This window comes from Leptodactylus fuscus, chromosome 3 (genome assembly GCF_031893055.1).
Source record: "Leptodactylus fuscus isolate aLepFus1 chromosome 3, aLepFus1.hap2, whole genome shotgun sequence".
NCBI lineage: Eukaryota > Metazoa > Chordata > Amphibia > Anura > Leptodactylidae > Leptodactylus > Leptodactylus fuscus.
The window spans coordinates 74,521,068-74,545,153 of record NC_134267.1 but is presented as its reverse complement, the minus strand read 5'-3'; the positions used below and the strand labels follow the sequence as shown (position 1 = coordinate 74,545,153).

At 44.4% G+C, this 24,086-nt stretch overlaps 1 protein-coding gene across 2 annotated transcripts; it reads left to right on the top strand.

The window, feature by feature from the left end:
- Window positions 1-8,083: 8,083 nt before the first annotated feature.
- TAF5L (TATA-box binding protein associated factor 5 like) lies at window positions 8,084-23,485 on the top strand. Of its 2 annotated transcripts, none has more exons than XM_075267777.1 (6): window positions 8,084-8,149; window positions 10,862-10,922; window positions 12,925-13,069; window positions 15,933-16,037; window positions 18,971-19,698; window positions 22,683-23,485. In XM_075267777.1, exons 3-6 carry the CDS (start codon window positions 12,928-12,930, stop codon window positions 23,478-23,480), a joined length of 1,773 nt encoding a protein of 590 aa, XP_075123878.1. In that variant the 5' UTR covers window positions 8,084-8,149; window positions 10,862-10,922; window positions 12,925-12,927; the 3' UTR covers window positions 23,481-23,485. The 2 variants fall into 2 exon arrangements, with proteins under 2 accessions (XP_075123878.1, XP_075123877.1); XM_075267776.1 differs by having other exon boundaries at window positions 10,857-10,922.
- The last annotated feature ends 601 nt before the right edge of the window (window positions 23,486-24,086 follow it).

Below are 24,086 nucleotides of genomic sequence, written 5' to 3'. Positions count from 1 at the left end.
GCTAAGCCCCGCCCCCGAAACATCGCTAAGCCCCGCCCCCCGAAGCCTAGCTAAGCCCTGCTCACCACTTCCAGGACGAACAGCAGCACCAGCGCTGCTAGGAAGAAGGGAAAGGTAAGTATGATACCTTCCCCCCTACACTACACTACCTACAACCGGCAGTCATGCTGACGCTCCACTAAGGAAGTGCCGGCATGACTGCCGGTTGTAATAAGGCACCAGTGGCGGATCCAGGGTTTGCGGGGCCCTACGCGCAGCACGCCGCAGCAAATTAGGCCCCGCCCACTTTTATGTTGACTCCGCCCATTCTCATTCATTTTTCATGTGATTCCACACAGTATAATCCTTCTACAGTCACCCGTAAATTATATGTCCCCCCCTCCATCTCTCCCCATTTTCATATACACCCTTCATCTACCCCTAGTTTCATGTCCCCCCCTCTATCTCTGTCCCCAGTTTCATGCCATTATCCCCCTTTATCTTCCCACAGTTTCATGTCCCCCCCCCCGTCTCTGCCCCAGTGTCATGCCGTTCTCCCCCTTCATCTGCCCCAGTGTCATGCTGTTCTCCCCCCCTCTATCTGCCCCAGTGTCATGCCGTTCTCCCTCCGTTCATCTGCCCCAGCGTCATACTGTTCTCACACACACTCACCTTCCCTCGTTCCCCCGCAGCTCTCTCCCTCATACACATATTGTAGGCGCGATGTGACATCATCACATCGCGACTACAAATGCCGGAGCTCAGCGTTAAAACAGGAGCTGAGCTGTGACACCTCCTGCTTTAAACGCCTATGTATTCAGCTCATCGGCGTCCGTAGGACGCCGATGAGTTGAAATCGGGACATGCTGACCCAGGGCCGGCTCAGGTTTTTATGGGCCCTTGAGCGACAGAGCCTCAGTGGGCCCCCTTGTAAAGGAGGCGGGGGAGTCGAGACACTGTGCATCGCAGATGAAGCGAGTGACGTCATGCAGGAATGTGGCGTCACCAACGCCATACCGCCTAATTTTTAATGAGTAGAAAGAGGGGTAAAATGTGCGGCGCGCTCTGCGTGCCGCGGCAAATTTGGCTCCACCCACTTTTATGTTGATTCCACCCATTCTCATTCATTTATCATGTACTCCCACACACTATAATCCTCCTACAGTCACCCGTAAATTATATGCCCCCCTCCATCTCTCCCCCAGTTTCATATACACCCTTCCTCTGCCCCCAGTTTCATGTCCCCCCCTCCATCTGTCCCCAGTTTCATCACGTTCTCCCCCTTCATCTGCCCACAGTTTAATGTTCCCCGTCTCTGCCCCAGTGTCATGCCGTTCCCCCCTCCCCTTCATTTGCCCCCCCAGTTTCATTGGGCCCCCTCCATCTCTGTCCCCAGTTTCATGCCGTTCTCTCCCCACCCCCTTCATCTTCCCCAGTGTCATGCCGTTCCCCCCTCCCCTTCATTTGCCCCCCAGTTTCATGGGCCCCCTTCATTATGTTCCACCTTAATATTTAATACAAGACAAACACTTACACTCACCTTCTATCACTCACCTTCCATCGTTCCCCCGACGCTCCTCTCTCCCACTCCAGTCATATACGCGATTAAAGCAGGAGCTGTGACCTCAGCACCTGCTTAGCTACGGCCCGGCTTGCGTGTGTAGGCGCGATGTGATGACGTCATCGCGCCTACACACGCAAGCCGGGCCGGAGCTTTAAGGCAGGGGCTGAGGTCACAGCTCCTGCTTTAATAGCGTATGTATTCCAGCTCATCGGCAGACGGACACCGATGAGCTGAAATCGTGACAGGCAAGTGCCGGGGGGCCCCCAGAGGCTCTGTGGGCCCCGGCACTTGCCCGACTGCCGAGCTGACCGGGACCATTTTGTTAGGGCCAGGCCGTGGGGCCCCGCTAAGCACGGGGCCCAGGGCGGTTGCCCGGCTCGCCCGGCCCTGGATCCGCCCCTGTAAGGCACCCCCCCCCCGAAAATAAGACAGGTCCTATATTTAGAGTGACAATTTAATATAAGACACTGTCTTATTTTCGGGGAAACACAGTAGTTGGCGAATTATTTGGTCTCGGGCTGCTAAGTCCTCATCCTGTATTACTTACTGAGAAACTCAGTATAAAATTCTTATGTTTTGGTATCATACGCCAACATTGCTGCATAAGTTTAACCCTGCTATTTCCCCTCGATGGTGGCGTTGTCAATCCTCTTTGGGCACGGTGTACCATCTGTTTTGGGACTGTCCTCTCCTCCGTTCTTTTTGGAAGGAGGTTCAGCTCTTTTTATCTAGGGAGTCCCATTGGATCCAATGGTTTACCTGTTTAACCCCTTCCTGATATCCGCCGTAATATTACGGCGCTGCCGGGAAGGACTTCCCACAAACCGCTGTAGTACTACGGCGGCTGCATGGTGCGCACACAGAAACTGTGTGCGCACCATGCCCTGCGGGTGTTAGCCGTAACATACGGCTGACAATGCCCTGTAACACCCGTGGTCGGAACCGGGTTCAAACGCAGTTGTTAACCCCTGAGATGTCGGCGATCGCCGGCATCTCCGGGGTTTCGCTATATACTGGTGCCGATCAGCACCCCGCACCCCCCGCGCTGGTTTCAGGGGGTGCCGGTGTTGGTAGTGGGCAGCCCAGTGTCTGATCAGTGACCCCAGGTCTGCCCCATGCCGTCCCCTCCACGTATCTAGTTGATCTTGCCAGGAATGGAAGCTGTCATCCCGTGCGTAATAAGTTTAAAATAAATTAGAAATAAATAAAGCCCCCAAAATCCCATTTTCCCATATAAAATGTTTCTTTATGTAAAATAAAGAAAAATAGAAAAAAACATTACATATTTGGTATCACCGTGTCCATAATAACCTGAGCAATAAAATTAAAACATTATTTATAATAATAATAAATTTTATTTATATAGCGCCAACATATTCCGCAGCACTGTACAATTTGTAGGGTTCAAATACAGACAGAAAGATGCATTACAAAGAAACTAATTTCATACACTGGGACTGAGGGCCCTGCTCACAAGAGCTTACAATCTATGAGGTAGAGGGGGTGACACAAGAGGTAGCAGGGGCGGCATTGCTTATACAGAGGTCAGACACTTTTGTAATAGAGGTTACTGTCATTACACAAACTTAAAACTTTATGAGCCGTCACTAGTGGTGTCCTGTAACATGTGGATGGAGCTTGGACCTATAAAGTTAGCCTGAGATGGCATCATATCATGTTGGGAAATGTGGGAGTGGGGACAGAGGAGGGTTAAATTTTGGGGATTCTAAATAAAGTACGAAAGGGTTTACATTAGGAATTGTGATAGGCCTGTCTGAAAAGATGCATCTTTAGTTTGCGTTTGAAACTGTAGAAATTGGGAGTTAATCTGATTGTCCGGGGTAGAGTATTCCTGAGAAGTGGTGCAGCTTGGGAGAAGTCTTGTATACGAGCGTGGGAGGTTTCTGATAATAGAGGATGTAAGTGTTAGGTCATTGAGTGAACAGAAAACATGGGTTGGGCGGTAGACACAGATGAGGGAGGAAATGTAGGGAGGTGCAGCATTATGGAGAGCCTTGTGGATGTGGGTGATAACTTTATATTTTATTCTATAATGAATAGGCAGCCAATGTAGCGATTGGCACAGACCCGAGGCATCGCTGTAGCGTCTAGCCTGATAGATGAGCCTGGCCGCTGTGTTCAGAATAGATTGTAGAGGGGAGAGTTTACTGAGGGGAAGACCGATTAGTAAGGAGTTACAGTAGTCAAGGCGAGAATGAATCAGAGAGACAATAAGTGTCTTTAGTGTGTCTCTGGTAAGGAAAGGGCGTATTCTGGAGATGTTTTTGAGGTGGAGGTGACATGAATGTGCGAGTGATTCAATATGAGGGGTGAAGGAAAGTTCTGCTTCAAACATGACCTAGAGGCAGCGGGCCTGCTGCCTAGGAGTTATAATAAGGCCTGAGACTGCAATGGATATATCAGGGGCAGATCTATTAGATGGTGGAAACAGTAGTAGTTCAGTCTTGGAGAGATTTAGTTTCAGATAGAGCGAGGACATGATATTAGAGACAGCAGAAAGACAGTCACTGGTGTTCTGTATGAGTGCAGGGGTGATGTCACGGGAAGATGTGTATAATTGGGTGTCATCAGCATAAAGATGGTACCTGAAGCCAAATCTGGCGAATGGCGCACATCATAAAAAAAACGTACAAAACCGCACAAAATAATGATTATTCACCATCTTTGCCTTACAAAATGTTCAATAAAAAGTAATCAAATGGTCAGATGAAAACCAAAATGGTACCAATTAAAAGCAGAGGTCATCCCGCAAATAATAAGCCCTCAACCAGCTCTGTCTACCGAAAAATAAAAATGTTATGCCTTTCAGAAGATGGTGATGCAAAAATAATTGATTTTTTCCCCTAAATTGAATTTAATTCTGTACAAATAGCAACACATTAAAAAAATAATATAAATGAGGTATCGCTGTAACCGTACCGACCCGCAGGATAAAAGTAAAATGTTACTTACAGTGGGGCAAAAAAGTATTTAGTCAGTCACCAATAGTGCAAGTTCCACCACTTAAAAAGATGAGAGGCGTCTGTAATTTACATCATAGGTAGACCTCAACTATTAGAGACAAAATGAGAAAACAAATCCAGAAAATCACATTGTCTGATTTTGTAAGAATTTATTTGCAAATTATGGTGGAAAATAAGTATTTGGTCACCTACAAGCAATCAAGATTTCTGGCTCTCACAGACCTGTAACTTCTTCTTTAAGTGTCTACTCTTTCCTCCACTCATTACCTGTAGTAATGGCACCTGTTTAAACTTATCAGTATAAAAAGACACCTGTGCACACCCTCAAACAGTCAGACTCCAAACTCCACTATGGTGAAGACCAAAGAGCTGTCAAAGGACACCAGAAACAAAATTGTAGCCCTGCACCAGGCTGGGAAGACTGAATCTGCAATAGGCAACCAGCTTGGATTGAAGAAATCAACTGTGGGAGCAATAATTAGAAAATGGAAGACATACAAGACCACTGATAATCTCCCTCGATCTGGGGCTCCACGCAAAATCTCACCCCGTGGGGTCAAAATGATCACAAGAACGGTGAGCAAAAATCCAAGAACAACGTGGGGGGACCTAATGAATGAACTACAGAGAGCTGGGACCAATGTAGCAAAGCCTACCATCAGTAAGACACTACGCCGCCAGGGACTCAGATCCTGCAGTGCCAGACGTGTCCCACTGCTTAAGCCAGTACATGTCCGGGCCCATCTGAAGTTTGCTAGAGAGCATTTGGATGATCCAGAAGAGTATTGGGAGAATGTCCTATGATCTGATGAAACCAAACTGGAACTGTTTGGTAGAAGCACCACTTTTCGTGTTTGGAGGAAAAAGAATACTGAGTTGCATCCATCAAACACCATACCTACTGTAAAGCATGGGGGTGGAAATATCATGCTTTGGGGCTGTTTCTCTGCAAAGGGGCCAGGACGACTGATCCGGGTACATGAAAGAATGAATGGGGCCATGTATCGTGAGATTTTGAGTGCAAACCTCCTTCCATCAGCAAGGGCATTGAAGATGAAACGTGGCTGGGTCTTTCAACATGACAGTGATCCAAAGCACACCGCCAGGTCAATGAAGGAGTGGCTTTGTAAGAAGCATTTCAAGGTCCTGGAGTTGTCTAGCCAGTCTCCAGATCTCAACCCTATAGAAAACCTTTGGAGGGAGTTGAAAGTCTGTGTTGCCAAGCGACAGCCCCAAAACATCACTGCTCTAGAGAAGATCTGCAGGGAGAAATGGGCCAACATACCAGTAACAGTGTGTGCCAACCTTGTGAAGACTTGCAGAAAATGTTTGACCTCTGTCATTGCCAACAAAGGATATATAACAAAGTATTGAGATGAAATTTTGTTACTGACCAAATACTTATTTTCCACCATAATTTGCAAATAAATTCTTACAAAATCAGACAATGTGATTTTCTGGATTTGTTTTCTCATTTTGTCTCTCATAGTTGAGGTCCACCAATGATGTAAATTACAGACGCCTCTCACCTTTTTAAGTGGTGAAACTTGCACTATTGGTGACTGACTAAATACTTTTTTGCCCCACTGTATGCTGTTTGCCACACGGGAAAAAAAAAATGCTAAAAGCAATGCTAAAATTGATGTTTCCTTTTACATCCCACCCAGAAAGAGTTAATAAAATGTAGTCAATAAGTTACAAGCACCCCAAAATGGTGGCATTGAAAAGTACATCTAATACCGCAAACACCGAGCCCTCATATGGCCACATTGCCAGAAAATAAAAATCTAGCTTGTACAATGTGAAGACAAAAAACCCAAAAGTCGCCAAATCATTAGGACATAAGTGGCTGCGACTAGAAAGAAATGTATAAGCTGTGCGAGCGTTTTCAAGGGAAAACCCCATATTTAAAGCTTATGAGAGATAATACACCAGTGCTGATCCCCTAGAATGCTATACAGTATGTCAGGTACTTCCTTCTACAAAGCAGCACCTATCGCGCTGTGCTGTGTGAGCAGGGAGGAACGCCCCCTCCCCTCCTGATAATACTCGTCTATGGACGAGCACTGTGAGCAGAGGGAGGGGGCGTTCCTCCCTGCTCACTCTGTACAGGACGATAGGCGCTGCTTTGAAGAAGGGCGTACCTGACAGACTGTCAGGAACGCCCTTCTGACTGTAAAGAGCTATGGTACCCGGACCGATAGCGCTATAGCCGGGGCACAGATTGGGAAAACCGACAATGTGCTGAATTCAACAGTATATAGAACTGCCTGTGCCCCAAACCATGAAAGGTCCTCTTTAAGGCTATTCCGATGTGTTACTCAGAAAAAGAAGGGTTTATATGATAGGATCCCTTTAATTTTTTTCCAGAGCTGTATATTCTATATGTGGTCTGGAAATATGTAGCTATAGCTTCCATTAAAGGGGCTCTATCAGCAAAATCATGCTCATAGAGCCCCACATATGCGTGAAAGCTTTTTAAAAGGCTATTCAGGCACCGTAAATGTTATATTAAACTACTCCCCAGTTTTAAAATAATACCCTAAAAAAGAATGTGATCTTATGCATCGTGCACGCTGGGCGGGCATTCAGGGTGTGTCTTCTTCATCCACGCCTCCTTTTCCTGCGATGTCCTCCGGTCCCGTCCTCCTCCGGCACTCGCGAACTGACACTGATATAAAAAAAATGGCCTGGGCACATGCGCAGTAGCATGCGGCTTCTACTTCGGCTACTGCGCAGGCGCCCAGGCCATTTTTTTTTATCAGTGTCAGTTCGTGAGCGCCGGAGGAAGACGGGACCGAAGGACATCGGAGGAAGAAGAGGCGTGGATGAAGAAGACGGTGCACCCTGAATGCCCGCCCAGCGTGTACGATGTGTAAGTAGATCACATTCTTTTTTAGGGTTTTAGTTTAAAACTGGGGGGTAGTTTAATATAACATTTACGGTGCCTGAATAGCCTTTTTAGAGGCTATTCACGCATATGTGGGGCTCTATCAGCATGATTTTGCTGATAGAGCCCCTTTAAGGCCACTCCCACTTTTTAAGCAATTTGCCGACCCTTGTAGTCATTTATTGGTGAGGGGTCTACACTTGGGCTGCTGTGGTGAGCAGCTATCACCAGCAACCCTGAGGGTGATAGCGCAGACGGGAGGTGACTAGAATGGCGGGGCTCCCTGCAATGGATTATAGAAGCTGGACGGACAACCGACAGTGCCACAAGCTACTCCACTTCTGCCGAACTCTACAAAGAGCTGCGCTATCAGTAGTTCCGCCCATCCCTGTCCTTTCACGTGACTTATACGTCACTGGAGCTCTCAGACAGAACCCTGGACTCTTCCATTTTATACTATATGTCTATGCAGTTACCAGTTCTTAGCCCCGCCCCCGGTTATGTTGGAGGTGCCTTGTAACTAATAGTTTGTGTTTCCTCCCGTTAGGACAGACTAGCGGGTACAGGGTAGCAGCCATTAGTGCAGCGGCTGGCACTCGCGAGTTGCGACTAGACATGTTTTCCCGCACAGCAGTTGTAACCTGTAGACCGGAAGCCTGGAGTTGAACTTCCTGCAGACGCCGAAGTATCGCTGGATCACGCTGGAAGCCTTAAGTGTTCCGGCGATGTTTGGTAAGAGCGCCTCATCTAATCCGTGTAACGTGTGAGGTAGCAGAGCTGTGTTTGTGGAGTAGCAGAGCTGTGTGCGTTACAGGAGAGGACTGTGTGAATGTTTTCCCTTCATTCGTGTTGCAGCCCTGTGGTAGGTGAGATGCAGGCATTGTAGAATGGCCTGACTGCAGCAATGGCATATCTCGGGAATGGCCACCCACATCTGTAAGCCTTAGATAAAGAGTAGATGTTCTTCTAAAGCCTTAGTCACTTCCAGAAGGCTATAACTCTCTATTAATGGGAAGACGCTTTGGGGTGAGCTGATTTCTGGGGCCCTTGATTGAGGGAACATACCGCCATACCTTGTTTCCCTTACTGGCTATGGATATGTGTGTGGTAACTTGCCCAGCAATCTCTTATGTTATTACAGCCAGGGCCCAATGTGGTGTAAGTGCTTCCAGGACAAACAGTCACTACAGGTAAACCGTGCAAAATAAGACTCGCTGTGAGTTCCAAAACCTTACTTCATGTCGGTTATACCTATGATAATGCCAGCGGTTTCCTTATAAGTATAATTGATACTGTCTGCTGAAGAAACCTGGAGAATTGCTATCAAACTACACTTTCCAAAAATGCCCTTCATATTCTGCATTGCAGATCCATTTTCATGAAAATCAGTGTCTTATTCTTATGCAGATTAGCCAGGAAGGGCTTTAGACCTCATGCACATGGCCGAGTCTGCCTCTGTTATGGGTTGAGTTTACAGCAAAATGCAGTCGGGTGACACTTGGAGTGACATCCGAGTGCTTTCCCATCTGTGGGGGCTTTCAATCCGTTCTGGTGGCATGGAGCAGGATTGGACCTGCTCCAAGTGTCATCCGACTACATTCCACATAAAGGGATTCTATCATTATAATCCCTTTTTCTACAAAGACCATGTTGGAATAGCCTTTATAAACACCATTCTTCTCCTACCTTTATCATTCAGATCCATGCCGCTGTTTGTGTGAATTTTCTTTTTGCATCCGCATACAATTGAGTCTTCGGGGAGCACAGAGGATGCCCCTTGTGATTTCTGAAGACTCTCCAGCGACACCTTTGTTGTCTTCTCCCAACGCCTCTTTGCCGCGTTATCATAGTAAGAAAATACAAATTCCATGCCGATGTTTCCCTTGACTGGTTTTGAATTTGCTTGACTGACTCTCCATTCACTGATATGAGGTTTCCTGGACTTCAATTCACAATTTCCTATGATAGAAAATAAGTGTCTGTCTGTAATGGGATAACCTCTTTTTAATCTGAGGTGATTGGGAAATATGGCCTTCACACACAACATAGATTACAAGACACTGTCCCCATATTGCAGCCAAGTTGCATCTGATAACCACATCAATGTGGAGAATGGCTGGGTTCACTATCCTTTTAATGACTGCATGGTTTACTAATAGCCTGGGATGTTTTTCTATATTTTGTGATTGTTGGAATTTGTGGCCATTCAGCTGATGCAGCTCTGTACTCACAACTCAAGTTCCTGTATAGCCAATTTGTCAAACAGTGTCATCTTGAACCTCTTTCTCTTTGTGCACCATCATTCTTGAAAACAAAACAGATTTCCCAAAATTATTACTGTAATGTTGGGAGCATGATTGTCTAAAACATTGCATCATAAGCTGTTGAATTAAATTACTCTTTACTGAAAGCATCCTAACCTAAACCCTGTTTAACAGCCGAATAACATAATCCTTTCTCCATTAAATTTTACAGTAGCATTATGCATTTCAGTAGGTAGAGTTGTCCAGAATTCCACTAAACTGTTTAATCCATTGGACTACCAGACAATGAATCTCTTGTGTGTTTCCCATATTTTGTCCTTATTCATAGTGTAGAGAAGTTCCGAGTTGCTATTTCAAGAGAAAGGCCAGTGATTTTGACCACAAAGATACCAATTCTTCACAAGATAGGTGAATCAGCCTAAGAGGTCTCCATGCAAAGTCACATCTATGCAGAAGGAGAAAGAAGCTTCTTATATGTAACAAACTTTTAACAACTAACAAAAAAAATAGGTTTGCAAGAAAATATCCAGGGACAGTATTCATTATTAAAGAGGACCTTTCACCATATCTGGGCACAGGCAGTGTTATATACTGCCAGAAAGCTGACAGTGCGCTGAATTCAGCGCACTGTCGGCTTTCCCGATCCGTGCCCGGTGTAAAGCGCTATCGGTCCCGGTACCGTAGCGCTTTACAGTCAGAAGGGCGTTTCTGACCATTAGCCAGAGACGTCCTTCTGCCTCGCGGCGCCAATCGCGCTGTACTGTGGAGCCGGGAGGAACGCCCCCTCCCGCTCCTGATAATGCTAGTCTATGGACAAGCTGTGTGTGCAGAGGGAGGGGGCGTTCCTCCCGACTCCACAGCACAGCGCGATTGGCGCCGCGAGGCAGAAGGACGTCTCTGGCTAATGGTCAGAAACGCCCTTCTGACCATAGAAGAGCTACGGTACCGGGCCGTAAGCTCTTCACACCGGGCACAGATCGGGAAAGCCGACAGTGCGCTGAATTCAGCGCACTGTCAGCTTTCTGGCAGTATATAGAACTGCCTGTGCCCGGATATGGTGAAAGGTCCTCTTTAAATAGCTTTGGATTAATACAACATGATTAAAATGTGTAAACTTTCCTGTATTCCTCTGAAAAATAACATTAATTATGTATCATTTTTAATTTTATTTGGAGGTCAGAGTTGGAGGGGGTACACTTCTACTGGCTCATACTCTACCCAAAAGCTGACCCTAACTTCAGGTAGGCATGAAATACATGTACATGTTATTGTGTTAATTTCTGCAAGTATATTACAAAACTTGTAGGCTAAGGCCCATGTAGCGAAACACAGCAAAAGAAAAAAAATTGCTGTGGAAAGTCATCCCCCTTTTAATTTTTTTGCATATTTTTTCATTGCATTTTTGCAGTGTTTTCTTCTGTGGATGTTCTGCCTCTATTTATACTTATATGGAAAACACCAGCGTTTTTGTAGGTCTAATTAATATGCTGTGACTTACAAAAATGCAAATGTTTTTATTAAATCTCCGCATTTCTGCTGCTATTTTTTTTTTCTGCAACGTGGATCGGATTACCCAGAATCCCATCCACTTTGCAGTTAATATAAATCGCAGGGTTTTTTGCCGTGGCGGTTTCATTGTGGCCAAAACACTTCATTTACGCAACCTTGGAACTCGAGACTTAAGGGTCTTTTGTGGGACTATGATACTGTTGAAGATTTATTAGTCAGCTGTTTGAAGAAGCCAGGTTGTTTGAGTGAGTGGTCTTTCCTCTTCTCTGGCCAATAATGTGAGATACTTTTTTCACATGGCCACCTCAACTCAATATCATTCAATGAAATAACGCTGCAAACAAGCTGCTATTCTATAGTGCTGTGCTTGGTATGCTCTAAAGAGGCTGTGTCGCTCCCCTGAAGCAGCAAACTCCTTTAAAGGGGTTCTCCCATCTCAGCCTTTCAGCCAGGCTGGATGCAGTGTCTGCTTCTCACTTCCTGTATTTCTCTCCTCCCTCCTGCTGAAAGGGACAAACACTTCTGCAGGTGAAATAATTTACAGATGCTTGTACAGAACCAACTCTGTGTTTAGGTAGAGAGATAACAGACTAGGTTTTATCAGCAAAGTGTAATTAGCGGATTGTCCTATATCCCAGGTCCATTGTTATAGCAACACAGTGTAAACAATGGGAGGAATAAATTCACATACAAGGCAAACAAAGCAGAATTTGTAAAGCAATATATTTAGAAAAAGTCTTCAATTTACATAAGCTACCATTATAGATAGGATCCTTGAGATGGGAAAACCCCTTTAAGGGTGCATTCACACTGAGTAAACGCTAGCTTATTCTGAACGTAAAACACGTTCAGAATAAGCGGCGTCTAAAGCAGCTCCATTCATTTCTATGGGAGCGGGGATACGAGCGCTCCCCATAGAAATGAATGGGCTGCTTCTTTCACTCCGTGCAGTCCCATTGAAGTGAATGGGGAGTGCCGGCGTGTACGCTCCGGCATGAGCAGAGCTTGCCGTATACGCCGGCACTCCCCATTCACTTCAATGGGACTGCACGGAGTGAAAGAAGCAGCCCATTCATTTCTATGGGGAGCGCTCGTATCCCCGCTCCCATAGAAATGAATGGAGCTGCTTTAGACGCCGCTTATTCTGAACGTGTTTTACGTTCAGAATAAGCTAGCGTTTACTCAGTGTGAATTCACCCTAAATGATTAACAGGCGTGCTGACTGTCGGCCCCCTCCAAGTTATTCTAATTACAGAGCATCAGTATCATATCACTTTAATTTTGAAAAGGATAATGTTGATGATATATGCTTAAGCCAGAATAACCTTTTAAAATATAATCTATGTGATGTGTTGCATGTCTCGGTGCTACCTAAAGGTTTTGTCCAGGAATATGGTATGTATGGCCCAGGATATATATTTTTGTCCAACAGACAGACCCAACACGGATTAGTTGTACAGAGTTTTCCTCTGTATCTATGGGACCTGGACAGCAGTGCTGACGTCTAGCCACTATACAGTGACCAGAGTAAACTGCTTTTGGCCCTTTATGTATAGTACAGTTGACTGAAGTGGGCCCATATAGCTGATCCATTTAGGGAAGGGGGGGGGGGACGTGTTGTTAATGCCCTGTTGGCCCTCCCAACGATCAGATTTTTATGGCCTAACAAGGATATAAATATCAAATTCCTGAACAACTCCTTAGATTTTAATACCTCTTGTAAACCTCTTATAGACCATGAAGAGAGTACGGACCGAGCAGATACAGTTGGCTGTGACCTGTTATCTCAAACGACGTCATTACATAGATGTAGATGGATCTTTAAAGCAAGGTCTTCGACTTTGCCAGACTGCAGAGGAAATGGCAACTAATCTAACCGGTAGGTGGAAATTTGATCGATTGTGGACTGGTAAATATCCATTAAAATTAGAAAACTCTCTGTAAAAAATGTTTCTTGTCCAGTGGAAAGGATGGGATAGGTTTTCACATAACTCTGCCAGCCATGGAAACTAATGGTACAGACACTGAGGGAGATGACTTCAATGAACCCTTGGGTTTTGGAGATGGAACTCCATCAAAGGTCTCTGCTGCTCACACACCCTGCTCAACATATGGTATCTAGGGTTTCAGCGTGTGGTGACCTCGCACAACAGACGGTGCTTCAGGCAGATGTAGGCGTTGCTGGAGTGTATTGAGGTTAGCAGCAGCTACTGTAGACTTGCCAAAGTGGGCGCACAAGCGCCGCACTTTAACCAGTAACTTGTGTACATTGGGGTACGTTGTTAGAAACCGTTACACCAATAAGTTGAAAACGTGGGCCAGGCATGGACTGTGTTGGAGGCTGGCAAGCTCCAGAGCCGCTACCAGGTTCCATCCATTATCACACACGACATAAATACCTGGCCCCAGGTGCAGCAGGGAAAAAAACATTGCCATATCATCCAGGATGGCATCCCTGACCTCGGAGGCAATGTGCTGTCTGTCCCTCTAGCTGATGAGCTTCAGCACAACCTGCTGACCTCTCCCCACGCCAGTGTTGCAGCTTTTCCAGCTTGTAGCTGGGGTCGATTTAACGGCGGAGGAGGAAGAGGAGGGTGGTGGTTCAGCACTCCTGCCCGGAATATTGGGTGGGGAGACAAGGCAGGCTGCCAGAGTTTGCGACCCGGTCCCAGCCTCAACTACATTCAGCCAGTGTGCTGTGATTGAGATGTAGCGTCCCTGGCTGCATGCACTTGTCCACGTGTCGGTGGTCAAGTGGAACTTTGTACAAAGCGCAAAACTTAGGGCCCGCCTGATGTTATGGGACATGTGCTGGTGCAAGGCTCAACTCACCCAAAGGGCAAAAAACTCTGCTGGTGCAAGGCTGAGCTAACTTAAAGGCCCTAAAACTCTGCTGGCTGAAGTCACCTAAAGGGCCTCAATCTCTGCTGGTAGCTCAGCTTAAGGAACTCTAACTTAATTTGTGAGAGCTCATGTTAAGAGCTAGAAAAGTGAATTTTGGAAGGTCTTACCACATCATACACACACACACACACACATATCCACAATGACAGTTAAGGGTGGGGGCTGTTGGATTTGCCATTGCCTATTCCATCTGTGGTTGTCATGGGCAACGTGATATAAAGGGGTGCTTGTTAATGTTTCTTTAGCTTAAATTTGGGTTTCTGTCCATCCAATGGGGGAAGAAAGAAGGTTTCCAGGTATTTTCCCACTTTGATAGAGTTTTTTTTGAGTGTAGAAAGTGTGTAGTTGATAGGCTGTGTTGGTGGGGTAAAACTGTTACTTGGGCTTGTTAGATGCCCCCAGGCATGCTTCCCCTGCTGTCCCAGTTGCATTGTAGAGGTGTTGACATCATTTCCTGGGGTGTCATAGTGGACTTGGTGACCCTCCTCAGTTGAATGGTGGGTTCCCCTGAAACGTAGCATTTTTCCCCATAGACTATAATGGGGTTCGATATTCGTTCAAATAGTCGAATATTGAGCGGCTATTCAAAACGAATATGAAATAATTTACTGTTCTCTCATCTCTACCAGTAATTACGTGAAAAACTTAAGACATTTTTTGGATGACCAGCCCTAGTTGGAAACCAGTGATGGCTGCAGCCACATTCCGATCGTGTTTTTTTTACATCAGTTTAGTAGATTTGTTTAATGGATGCTGAAAGCACACAATCTCTGGTTTAGTCATATACTAAAAGTGCTTTGCCTGGTTATGTAGAGCTGAAACCAAAACCATGACAAATTACATGGAAATGGTCACCAGAGCAAAACTGTGTCATATTTGGAAACTGTAGAAACTCCTCTATCAGGTACTGTGATTAGGTTTATAACAAACTGACAGACTCTTTTAAAGGGGCTCTATCAGCAAAATCATGCTGCTAGAGCCCCACATATGCGTGAATAGCCTTTAAAAAGGCTATTCAGGCATTGCTAAAGTTATATTAAACTACCCCCCCCCCCCCCCCGTTTTAAAATAATAACCTAAAAAAGAATGTGCTCTACGTACCGAACGTGCACGCTGGGCGGGCATTCCGGGTGTGTCTTTATCCCCGCCTCTTCTTCCTCCGATGTCCTCCGGTCCCGTCTTCCTCCAGCGCTCGCGAACGGCCAGTGATAGCCGGGGCGCATGCGCAGTAGCCGTAGTAGAAGCCGCATGCTACTGCGCATGCGCCCAGGCCGTTTTTTCATATCAGTGTCCGCGAGCGAACGCTGGAAGAAGACGGGATCGGAGGAAGAAGAGGCGGGGAAGAAAATGAAGAAACACCCAGAATGCCCGCCCAGCGTGCACGATCCGTAAGTAGAGCACATTCTTTTTTAGGTTATTTTTTTAAAACGGGGGGGGGGGGGTAGTTTAATATAACATTTACGGTGCCTGAATAGCCTTTTTAAAGGCTATTCACGCATATGTGGGGCTCTAGCAGCATGATTTTGCTGATAGAGCTCCTTTTAAGCATCACCTGACACATTCTCAGCATACATTAATGTGCAGAACAATGAGTGACCCTGAGGGGAGAAATGTTTTGCTACGTGATATTATCACCCCCTTGCAATGTCCAGGTGATGACAAGAATCCTGATGCATACTTGTATGGAGCAGAAACCTCTGGATTGCTCATGTTGCATTTCTCTTTTGTATGTCAGCTGTTTGTAAGTGATGTAGCTTTTTTGTTTGTTTTTTACACACACTGATGTCTTGTCAATTATGAAAATCATATCTAATACAGTTATTTATTTTCCTGTGTAGTACAAGCAGAGTCTAGCTGTTCAAATATTGTATCCGCCACACCTTGTCAAGTCGAACCACAACAATATGAACTGCAGTTTGCACGGCTTCGGAATTTTCTTTCAGGTTAGTAATTTTAAAGGAAGCTTGTGAATCTTAGTTTTCTAATGTTTAAAATTGCTAATTTGGGGGGGGGGGGGGGGGGGAGTTCCACCTGTTCCCCAATGAATTATTTTTTTTTTTTTTTTAAATGTAGCCATTTTATAAAAAACTTTTCAATATATAAGTGAGGGCTCGTTCACATCTGCGCCCAGGTGTCCGTACTTCAGGTTTCCGTTTCCTGCATAAAACAGAGGCAGGAGACGGAAACCTGCAGGACTCTCTCACCCATTCATTTGAATGGGTGAGAAAGCTGTGCGGCGGTGAGCGTTTTGTGCTCTCCGCCGCGAAACTGGGTTTTATAATCCAGACACAGAGTAGGACATGCAGTATTCTGTGTCTGGATTAAAAAAACCGGTTTTGCGGCGGAGAGCATAAATCGCTCACCGCCGCTCACGGCCGGACCCGGTCTGTGGTTTCCGTCTTCTGGCATGCAGAAGACGGAAACCACAGAACGTACAGCTGTACGCACGCAGGTGTGAACCTAGCGTCACGTGTGTGTATATGTTAAATGAATTTGTATGTGTTTTCAGCAATAAAAATGGGTCTGGGTTGAAAAAATAGCAAATAAATGCTTCTCAGAAATTAGTAGCATGGTTGAATACAGGAAACTAAAATACTTCCAACTTCCAGCTCTCTTAGCAACTAAGAGAGCACCTAAGTCAATGTTTCACCACTGTTCAGAATGAGCATAAATCAGCAAACTTCTTATTCATCTCACAACAGACTTGTGTGTGAGGCTGAAATGGACACATACACTAATGGAGACAAGAGCCTGAGTGAACGAGAATGGAAAGAGACTGACAAGTGGAGTAGGAAATATTCTTTAGGCTGGGGCACCACGGGACATAAACGCAGTGATTTGCCCGCTGCGGGAAAAATTGCAGCATTTTACAATGCAAGCAAAGGGGTTGGGATTCATGTGAATCCCATGCCCACTTTGCAGAAAAAAACGCAGTGCGGACACGCTGTGATTTGCAAAGCCGTTGCGGCTTTGCAAATCGCAGCATGTCAATTATATCTACAGAAACGCCTGCGGCTTTCCCGTAGACATAATGGGAAGAGAAAGTCCGCGGAGGAAAGCTCTGTCAACTTTCTCTTCAAAGCGCTGCGGAAAGAACCGCAGTGCGATCAAGCAGCGTTTTTTTCCGCAGCGCTTTAGCGCTGCGATTACGGCCCATAAAGCCTTAGGGCTCATTCACACAGGGAACGGGATGGCGTATTTTGGTCCTGATTTTGACGTGGGAAGGGAAGCCGCGTTACAATAGGACCAAAATGCGACTTCCCGGAATGAATGGGCCTAGTCCGGAGGGTGCTGTTGTGAGGCGGACACCACGGGAACAAACCGCTAGCGGAAAAAAGAACGCTAGCGGTCTGCATATACTTCTATTGTGAGTGGGCGGATTTTGAGCAGGATTCAGTGCCAAAATCCACCCTCTTGCCCAGTGTGAACGAGCCCTAAACGTACATTACAAAGATATTATTTTATCTTTTTTGCACCTGAAGGGCAAGTCCACACACATTGCTACACAATGCTACTGGTTTAAAACGCACTGAAAGTCACTTTGCACTTTTTTTTTTCTCATTTATGCACCATAGATATCCCAAAGCTTGCCTATAAATCAACAAAAAATCACATAAAGCATATAATACATAAACAAATTAATTTAAATGATAAAGATTCATGTCACATATAAAACAATGCTTCATTATCATATTGTCTTATAAATGCATATACCGGTACACTGTAAAAAGTTGCCTTTTTATAAAGTTCTCCTAGCATATTTGGTAATAAAGCAGTAGTGTAGGCTAAAAGCTCTTCTCTTAATACCAATAGTATTTATGATGCTTGTAATATTCAAGGCAAAAAGGGTCCTGTATATATTACAAATAGATATATTCTGTGTTCATGCATCACAGGGCAAAAAAAAAAAAAAATTAAATGTCAACACACCTGCTTAGATGCTACCAAACCTGTTGTTATCAACAAACTTAAACCAGGTAAAAGGCGATCTCCAAACTTATGCACAAACTACACCAGACTGTGCGCTGTTGACTTTCCCGGTATGTGCCCTGGATGTGGAGATATCTGTGCCTTTAGTTTTGGGTACCGATATCTCCCCACTGTCAGAAGGGTGTTCCTTTTTATTCAATTGCAAAAGTTCGGATTAATTCTGATACATCTGTATCTCTTTATACGTGGAAATTTGATTACCAAAGGTGTTTTTTCTTTTTGTTTTCCCAACCTGAACAATTCAGCTTTTCTAGACCACCTCCTTAAACCATCTACGGTATGTTTTTTAAAAAATATTTAATTAAAATTTCAAATTTCCTCTCACTCCCCAGAATGGATATTTAACTAATAAATAAATTAATAATAATCGCTTTATCTGAAAACAGCCAAACTATAAAAATGTATCCTATTCAGTGAGCACTGCAGCGGTTAAAAAAAAAATAAAAAATAGCCACATCTTTTGTGCTGTGTTGCTTTAAATAATAATAATAATTATAAAGTGTCAAGTCTTTGGATGTTCCTCAAATGGCATAAATAAAATCTTTCTTGTGTTCCAAAAAAAGGCTCTTTACACAGCTTTTCACACCAACTTATTACACACAATATAAAGAAACTATATAAACATGGTATTTTCTGATTGTGCTGATCCAAAGAATATAATGAACATGTCAGTTCTTCGTTTCCATGAAAAATGGCATTGGCAGGTACCAAATGTTGAACATGAAAACTACATTTGAGCAGATTTACTGATACTCTATAAGCCATGTTTATTATTCATCATCACATTTTAAAATTTTCTAGTCTGTTTATGCCAATTAATTTTCAGCAAAATAAAAAGTGCCAAAATTGTTGTTTATTCTTTATATTTTTTTTTTTTCTTGTACAGGTGAAGATTCTCGAGAAAGCCAGGATGTGACTGCTGTTCTCTACCCTTTATTTGTTTATCTCCATCTTGACATGGTTCAGAATTGCCTAAAAAGTATGGTAGATAGCTTCTACAGCCGTTTCCATGGAATGTTTCTTCAGAATCCAGCACAAAAGGACATAATTGAGCAGCTTCAGACAACAATGACCATGCAAGATATACACTCAAACTTAAAGCTGCAGGCATTTCTAGATAACAAGTATGTTGTCCGCCTTCAAGAAGACAGCTATCACTATCTTATTCGCTACCTACAAAGTGATAACAACATTGCCCTACTCAAGGCTCTCACATTACATATCCATTTAGATGTTCAGCCTGTGAAGAGAACAGAGTACCAGCTCTATGCAAGTAATAGTTTTTCTACAAGAGGAGGTAATAGTAATAATCTTGAGCCCCAGGATGTACCAGCACCAATTCTCCAAAATGAGGCGGCCCTTGAGCAGCTGCAGGACTGCATAAAGAGAGTTAAAGATGGGCCACCCTCGCTTACAACTGTGTGTTTTTATGCATTTTACAACACAGAAAATTTGTTGAACACTGCTGATATTTCCCCGAATGGAAAACTCCTTGTTGCTGGATTTGATAACTCTGCTATAAAATTGTGGAGTCTAAGGACAAAAAAACTTAAAACCGAACCAAACAAGGTGGATGTTTCACGCATACGATTAGCTAGTGATATTCTAGATGAGGTATGACTCCATTTTGTATATTTATAACATTGTGTGTTACATTAATGCAAAACATCAATGATGGGATAATTTCATACTGTGTGGGCTGTATACTTTTTCCACGTGGGCCAGGCAAGCTCTCTGCTCATTTGCCAACCCTATCTATAAGCCCTGAGTTCCATCAGAAGCCTCAGACACAATTACTGATTGAGTTTTCTGAACCAGCTACACACTCAGCTCTGCTGCATCGGACTGCTACATAGGCCAGCACTGCTACATCGGGCCGTGCGTTCAACTCGGCTACTCCAGAGTAGCCGAGCTCAGCGAACGGCCAGCTCTGCTTCATCTCTGATGTAGCAGTGCTGGCTGATGTAGCCGTGTCCGATTCAGCAGAGCTGAGTGTGCAGCAGGTTCAGCTGAACCATGCTACACACTCAGCTCTGTTGCATCGGACTGCTACATCAGCCAGCACTTTGGGTTGAGCCGATCTTGAAATTGTTTTTAAGGATCGTTTTTAAAATCCGATTTCCGATCATTCGGGGATTGGATTTTAAAAACGATCCTATTCACTACACAGCATGTAGTGGTGATTAACCCCCTCTCGACACCAAAGCCCCACCCCGTCACCGGTGTCCTTCACATGTCTTTAGAGCGCCCTGCCTCCCGAGACTAGTATTATAGAGAAGGTGGGGCTTAGGAGAGTGTGGGCGGGTACTGGGAGGGGAGACGCCCACACTCTCCAGCCGCATCAAGCCCCGCCTACTCCCTGCATCTCTACAATACTAGTCTAGGGAGGCGGGGGCAGGGCACTCTGAAGACATGTGAGACTGGAAGCTGCAGCTGTGCAGGTAAGCGGACACCGGGGGGGGGGGGGGGGGGTTAATCACTACACAGCGTGGGGTCCAAAAATTTAAACAATTTTTGGACTACATGCTGTGTAGTGAACAGGATCATTTTTAACATCCTATCTCCGAATGATCGGAAATCTGATTTTAAAAACGATCCTGAAATTTCAAGATCTGCTCAACCCTAAGTGCTGGCCGATGTAGCAGTCCGATGCAGCAGAGCTGAGTGTGCAGCAGGGTTCAGCTGAACCTGCTGCACACTCAGCTCTGCTGCATCTAATGTAGCAGTGCTGAGTGTGCATTGAACCATGTTGCACACTCAGCATTGCTGCATCTGATGTAGCAGTGCTGAGTGCGCGCTGAACCTTGCTGCACACTCGGCTCTGCTCTGCAGCTCTGTGTGTGCTGAGCTCTGCCGCTTCTCCGTGTAGCAGTGCTGTGTCAGCACTGCTACATCTGAGATCGGACCACAATGGAAACTGCTGTGGACGGATCTTAGACTCCGCCTCCTCCAGCAGAACCAGCGTTGATTGGCCAAATTCTGTACACTGGCCAATCAACAATGGTCTGTGCATTCCTATGGGAAAAAGTCAGCTTGCGCATATCGCAAGCTGACAGGGATCCCGACCAGATAGAGCCCCAAAGAGCTGAGTGAGTAACATTCCCCCCTAAATAAAGGTAATCCCTAGCTAACCCTGCCAGTACATCTGTCCCTGTCTCACAGTCACATAGTTCACATTCTCAAATTAATCGAATATTAAACTCACCATTCGTTTAAATTGGAGGTCACCTGATTTCGGCCGCCAATTCCTTTTTCCGATTTCTTTTTTTTTTTTTTTTTAACTGCCTCCGTTGTCATATTTCCTGTCCCACCACCCTGCACAGTTATTGGTGCAAAAAAACACGCCAGGGAAGGTGGGAGGGGATACGAAGTTTAATATAACTTTACCGGTGCCTGAATAGCCTTTTTAAAGGCTATGCATGCATATGTGGGGCTCTAGCAGCATGATTTTGCTGATAGAGCCCCTTTAATTGCTTCAACACCTAGAATAAAGAGAAAATATTATTCAGGTGTAGAATGAAAATATAACAATAGATGTTACAGTAAAATGGCCCAACAGACATGCACAGTTGGTTCTGCCTGATGGTGGAGCCAACTGCACTGCTTGCGGCACTTTTCTCTCCACGTTTTTTTAAGCGGGTTTGGGAATTGAAACCCTGAATGGAGTGCAAGCACTGGTGTGAACCCAGCCTGAACTAGTCTCATTTAAAAACATTATATTCTTTGTCATATTCTGTTTTTATTGACAGAACTAGAAGTTGTGACTCTTTGGTAAAGTCTCCAGAAACTGTACTTTCATTTAATATTTTTAGATATTTACATCTTGGGAGACATATTTGCATATTCTTCCCATGTTCCTTTGCAGTGGAGCAACTATGGCTGTATAAGTCTCCACACACCTGAGAAGGTGGTCTCTCCCTAAGGAAAGACGTTATCCCCACAATCTGGTCTTTCAGCCTCTCACTTAAACCAAATCAATTCTCTCTAGGCTGCACTGATGAAGTCCAAAGAGACAGAAACGGTCCGTAGCTGAGAAATTGATGTGGTTATAACCTCACATCATGCAGCAAAGGCTTCTGGGAAGTCGGGCATGGTGTTCAGGGTGCTTGCTATAGAGGGCAGCATAACAGAGGCACTGTCTCCCTGTTTACATCTTGGGAGACAGATTTGCATATTCTTCCCATTAATATTTTTAGTCAGTGCAAACTAAATAAAACTTAAAACCTACCCTTTTTTCTAAACATTTCCACAAGGAAGTTTGTTTGTCCCTTTGGGCCACAATAGTAATGTGTATTCTTAACCCATCAATTGATGTGGCCTCACCTCTGTATGTGTGACTATATCTGCCTGGGCACAAGGTGGAAGCTAGTTTACCAGAAAAAGTATATTTGTGATAAATCTGCATATTGTTGTTCGCTGACAATGACGGGTCATTTCCCTTTATTCTGTTTAGTGCTGCTCTAAAATGCATATTATATTTTCTAGATGAAGACAAAGTATCAAAGTGGTGCAACAGATTAATATCCTCGTATGAAATTGAAGCTTTTATTTCTTTAAACTTTTATGCATGACATTTTCTTTTTTTTTCTTTCTAACAGGGTGAATTTGATGACCAGACTGGAACTGAAATGAAGATCCTAAGAGCCCACTGTGGACCAGTTTATAGCACCCGCTTCCTGTCTGACAGTGCAGGCCTTTTGTCGTGCTCTGAAGATGCTTCCATTCGCTACTGGGATTTAAACAGTTTTACAAACACTGTCCTATATGAAGGCCATGCGTACCCAATATGGGATCTAGATGTTAGTGCTTGTAGTATGTTTTTTGCCAGTGCCTCTCATGATCGCACAGCCAGGCTTTGGTCATTTGATCGAACATTTCCTCTTCGGATTTATTCTGGACATTTAGCAGATGTGGACTGTGTAAAGTTCCATCCCAATTCCAATTACCTTGCCACAGGGTCTACTGATAAAACTGTTCGTTTGTGGAGCAGCCAACAAGGAAACTCTGTGAGACTTTTTACTGGTCACCGAGGGCCTGTACTTGCCCTTGCTTTTTCCCCTAATGGAAGGTACTTAGCTTCTGCTGGGGAGGACCATCGACTTAAACTGTGGGATCTGGCATCAGGTACACTTTATAAAGAACTGAGAGGGCACACTGACAATATCAACAGTCTTGCCTTTAGCCCAGATAGTACTTTAATTGCCTCTGCATCAATGGACAACTCTGTTCGTCTATGGGATATTAGAAATACATATTGCAATGCTCTCTCTGACGGCTCTTCCAGTGAATTAGTTGGTGTATACACAGGACAGACAAATAATGTTTTGAGTGTACAATTTATGGCTTGTAATCTCCTAATGGTAATTGGGACTGCACAGGGACATCAGGAAAACTAATGTTTGGGGGGGGGGGGGGGGGTTATTTGGGTTTTTTTTTTTGTTGTTGTTGTTTCTAAGTTGAAAAATGTGTATGAAAATTCTTTAAAAATCCAAAATTTGATTGCAAAATCTTTTGGAATCTTTTTTTTTTTTTTGCCTGTAAGATGTTACGCAATCAAAATAAAGAAAAGGGTTCCATACATCCAAAATGGTGGTGTATTAGCAGTAAGTATAAAAATAAATAAATGTAAAGTTTCTGGGTACATGTTTTGATAAAGGGTCTATTAGTTGGCCCAGTTATCAGGAATGAATGTCTATAGGAACATAGCTTGTTGTTGGCCCTTGTAAAGGTAAAGACACGTGGTCAGGTTTCCTTGCTGTAGTTTTAAAAGCCAAAACCAGGTTGAAAGTCTGAGACCCTAGAACAGATGGTGATTCTCTTTTCAGTCTATTCTTGATTTGTCTTCAAAACCTGCCATAGTGTAATAGTGTTGGCATTTAGCTGACTTATGAGCAAAGAGTCCTCAGCCTTCTGTAAATAGCGATATGATGCCAATTAAGCAAAAAAAAAAAAAAAATTGGAGGAACAATCGTGGTATCAGGCTTTCCTCTCTGATATTCTTT

Excerpts from the sequence above, each read along its gene's own strand:
- TAF5L (XM_075267777.1), top strand. The coding sequence starts at position 12,928 with ATGAAGAGAGTACGGACCGAGCAGATACAGTTGGCTGTGACCTGTTAT. Across the intron at positions 13,070-15,932 it reads AATGGCAACTAATCTAACCG|TACAAGCAGAGTCTAGCTGT; the intron begins GTAGGTGGAAAT and ends TTTCCTGTGTAG. Across the intron at positions 16,038-18,970 it reads GCTTCGGAATTTTCTTTCAG|GTGAAGATTCTCGAGAAAGC; the intron begins GTTAGTAATTTT and ends TTTCTTGTACAG.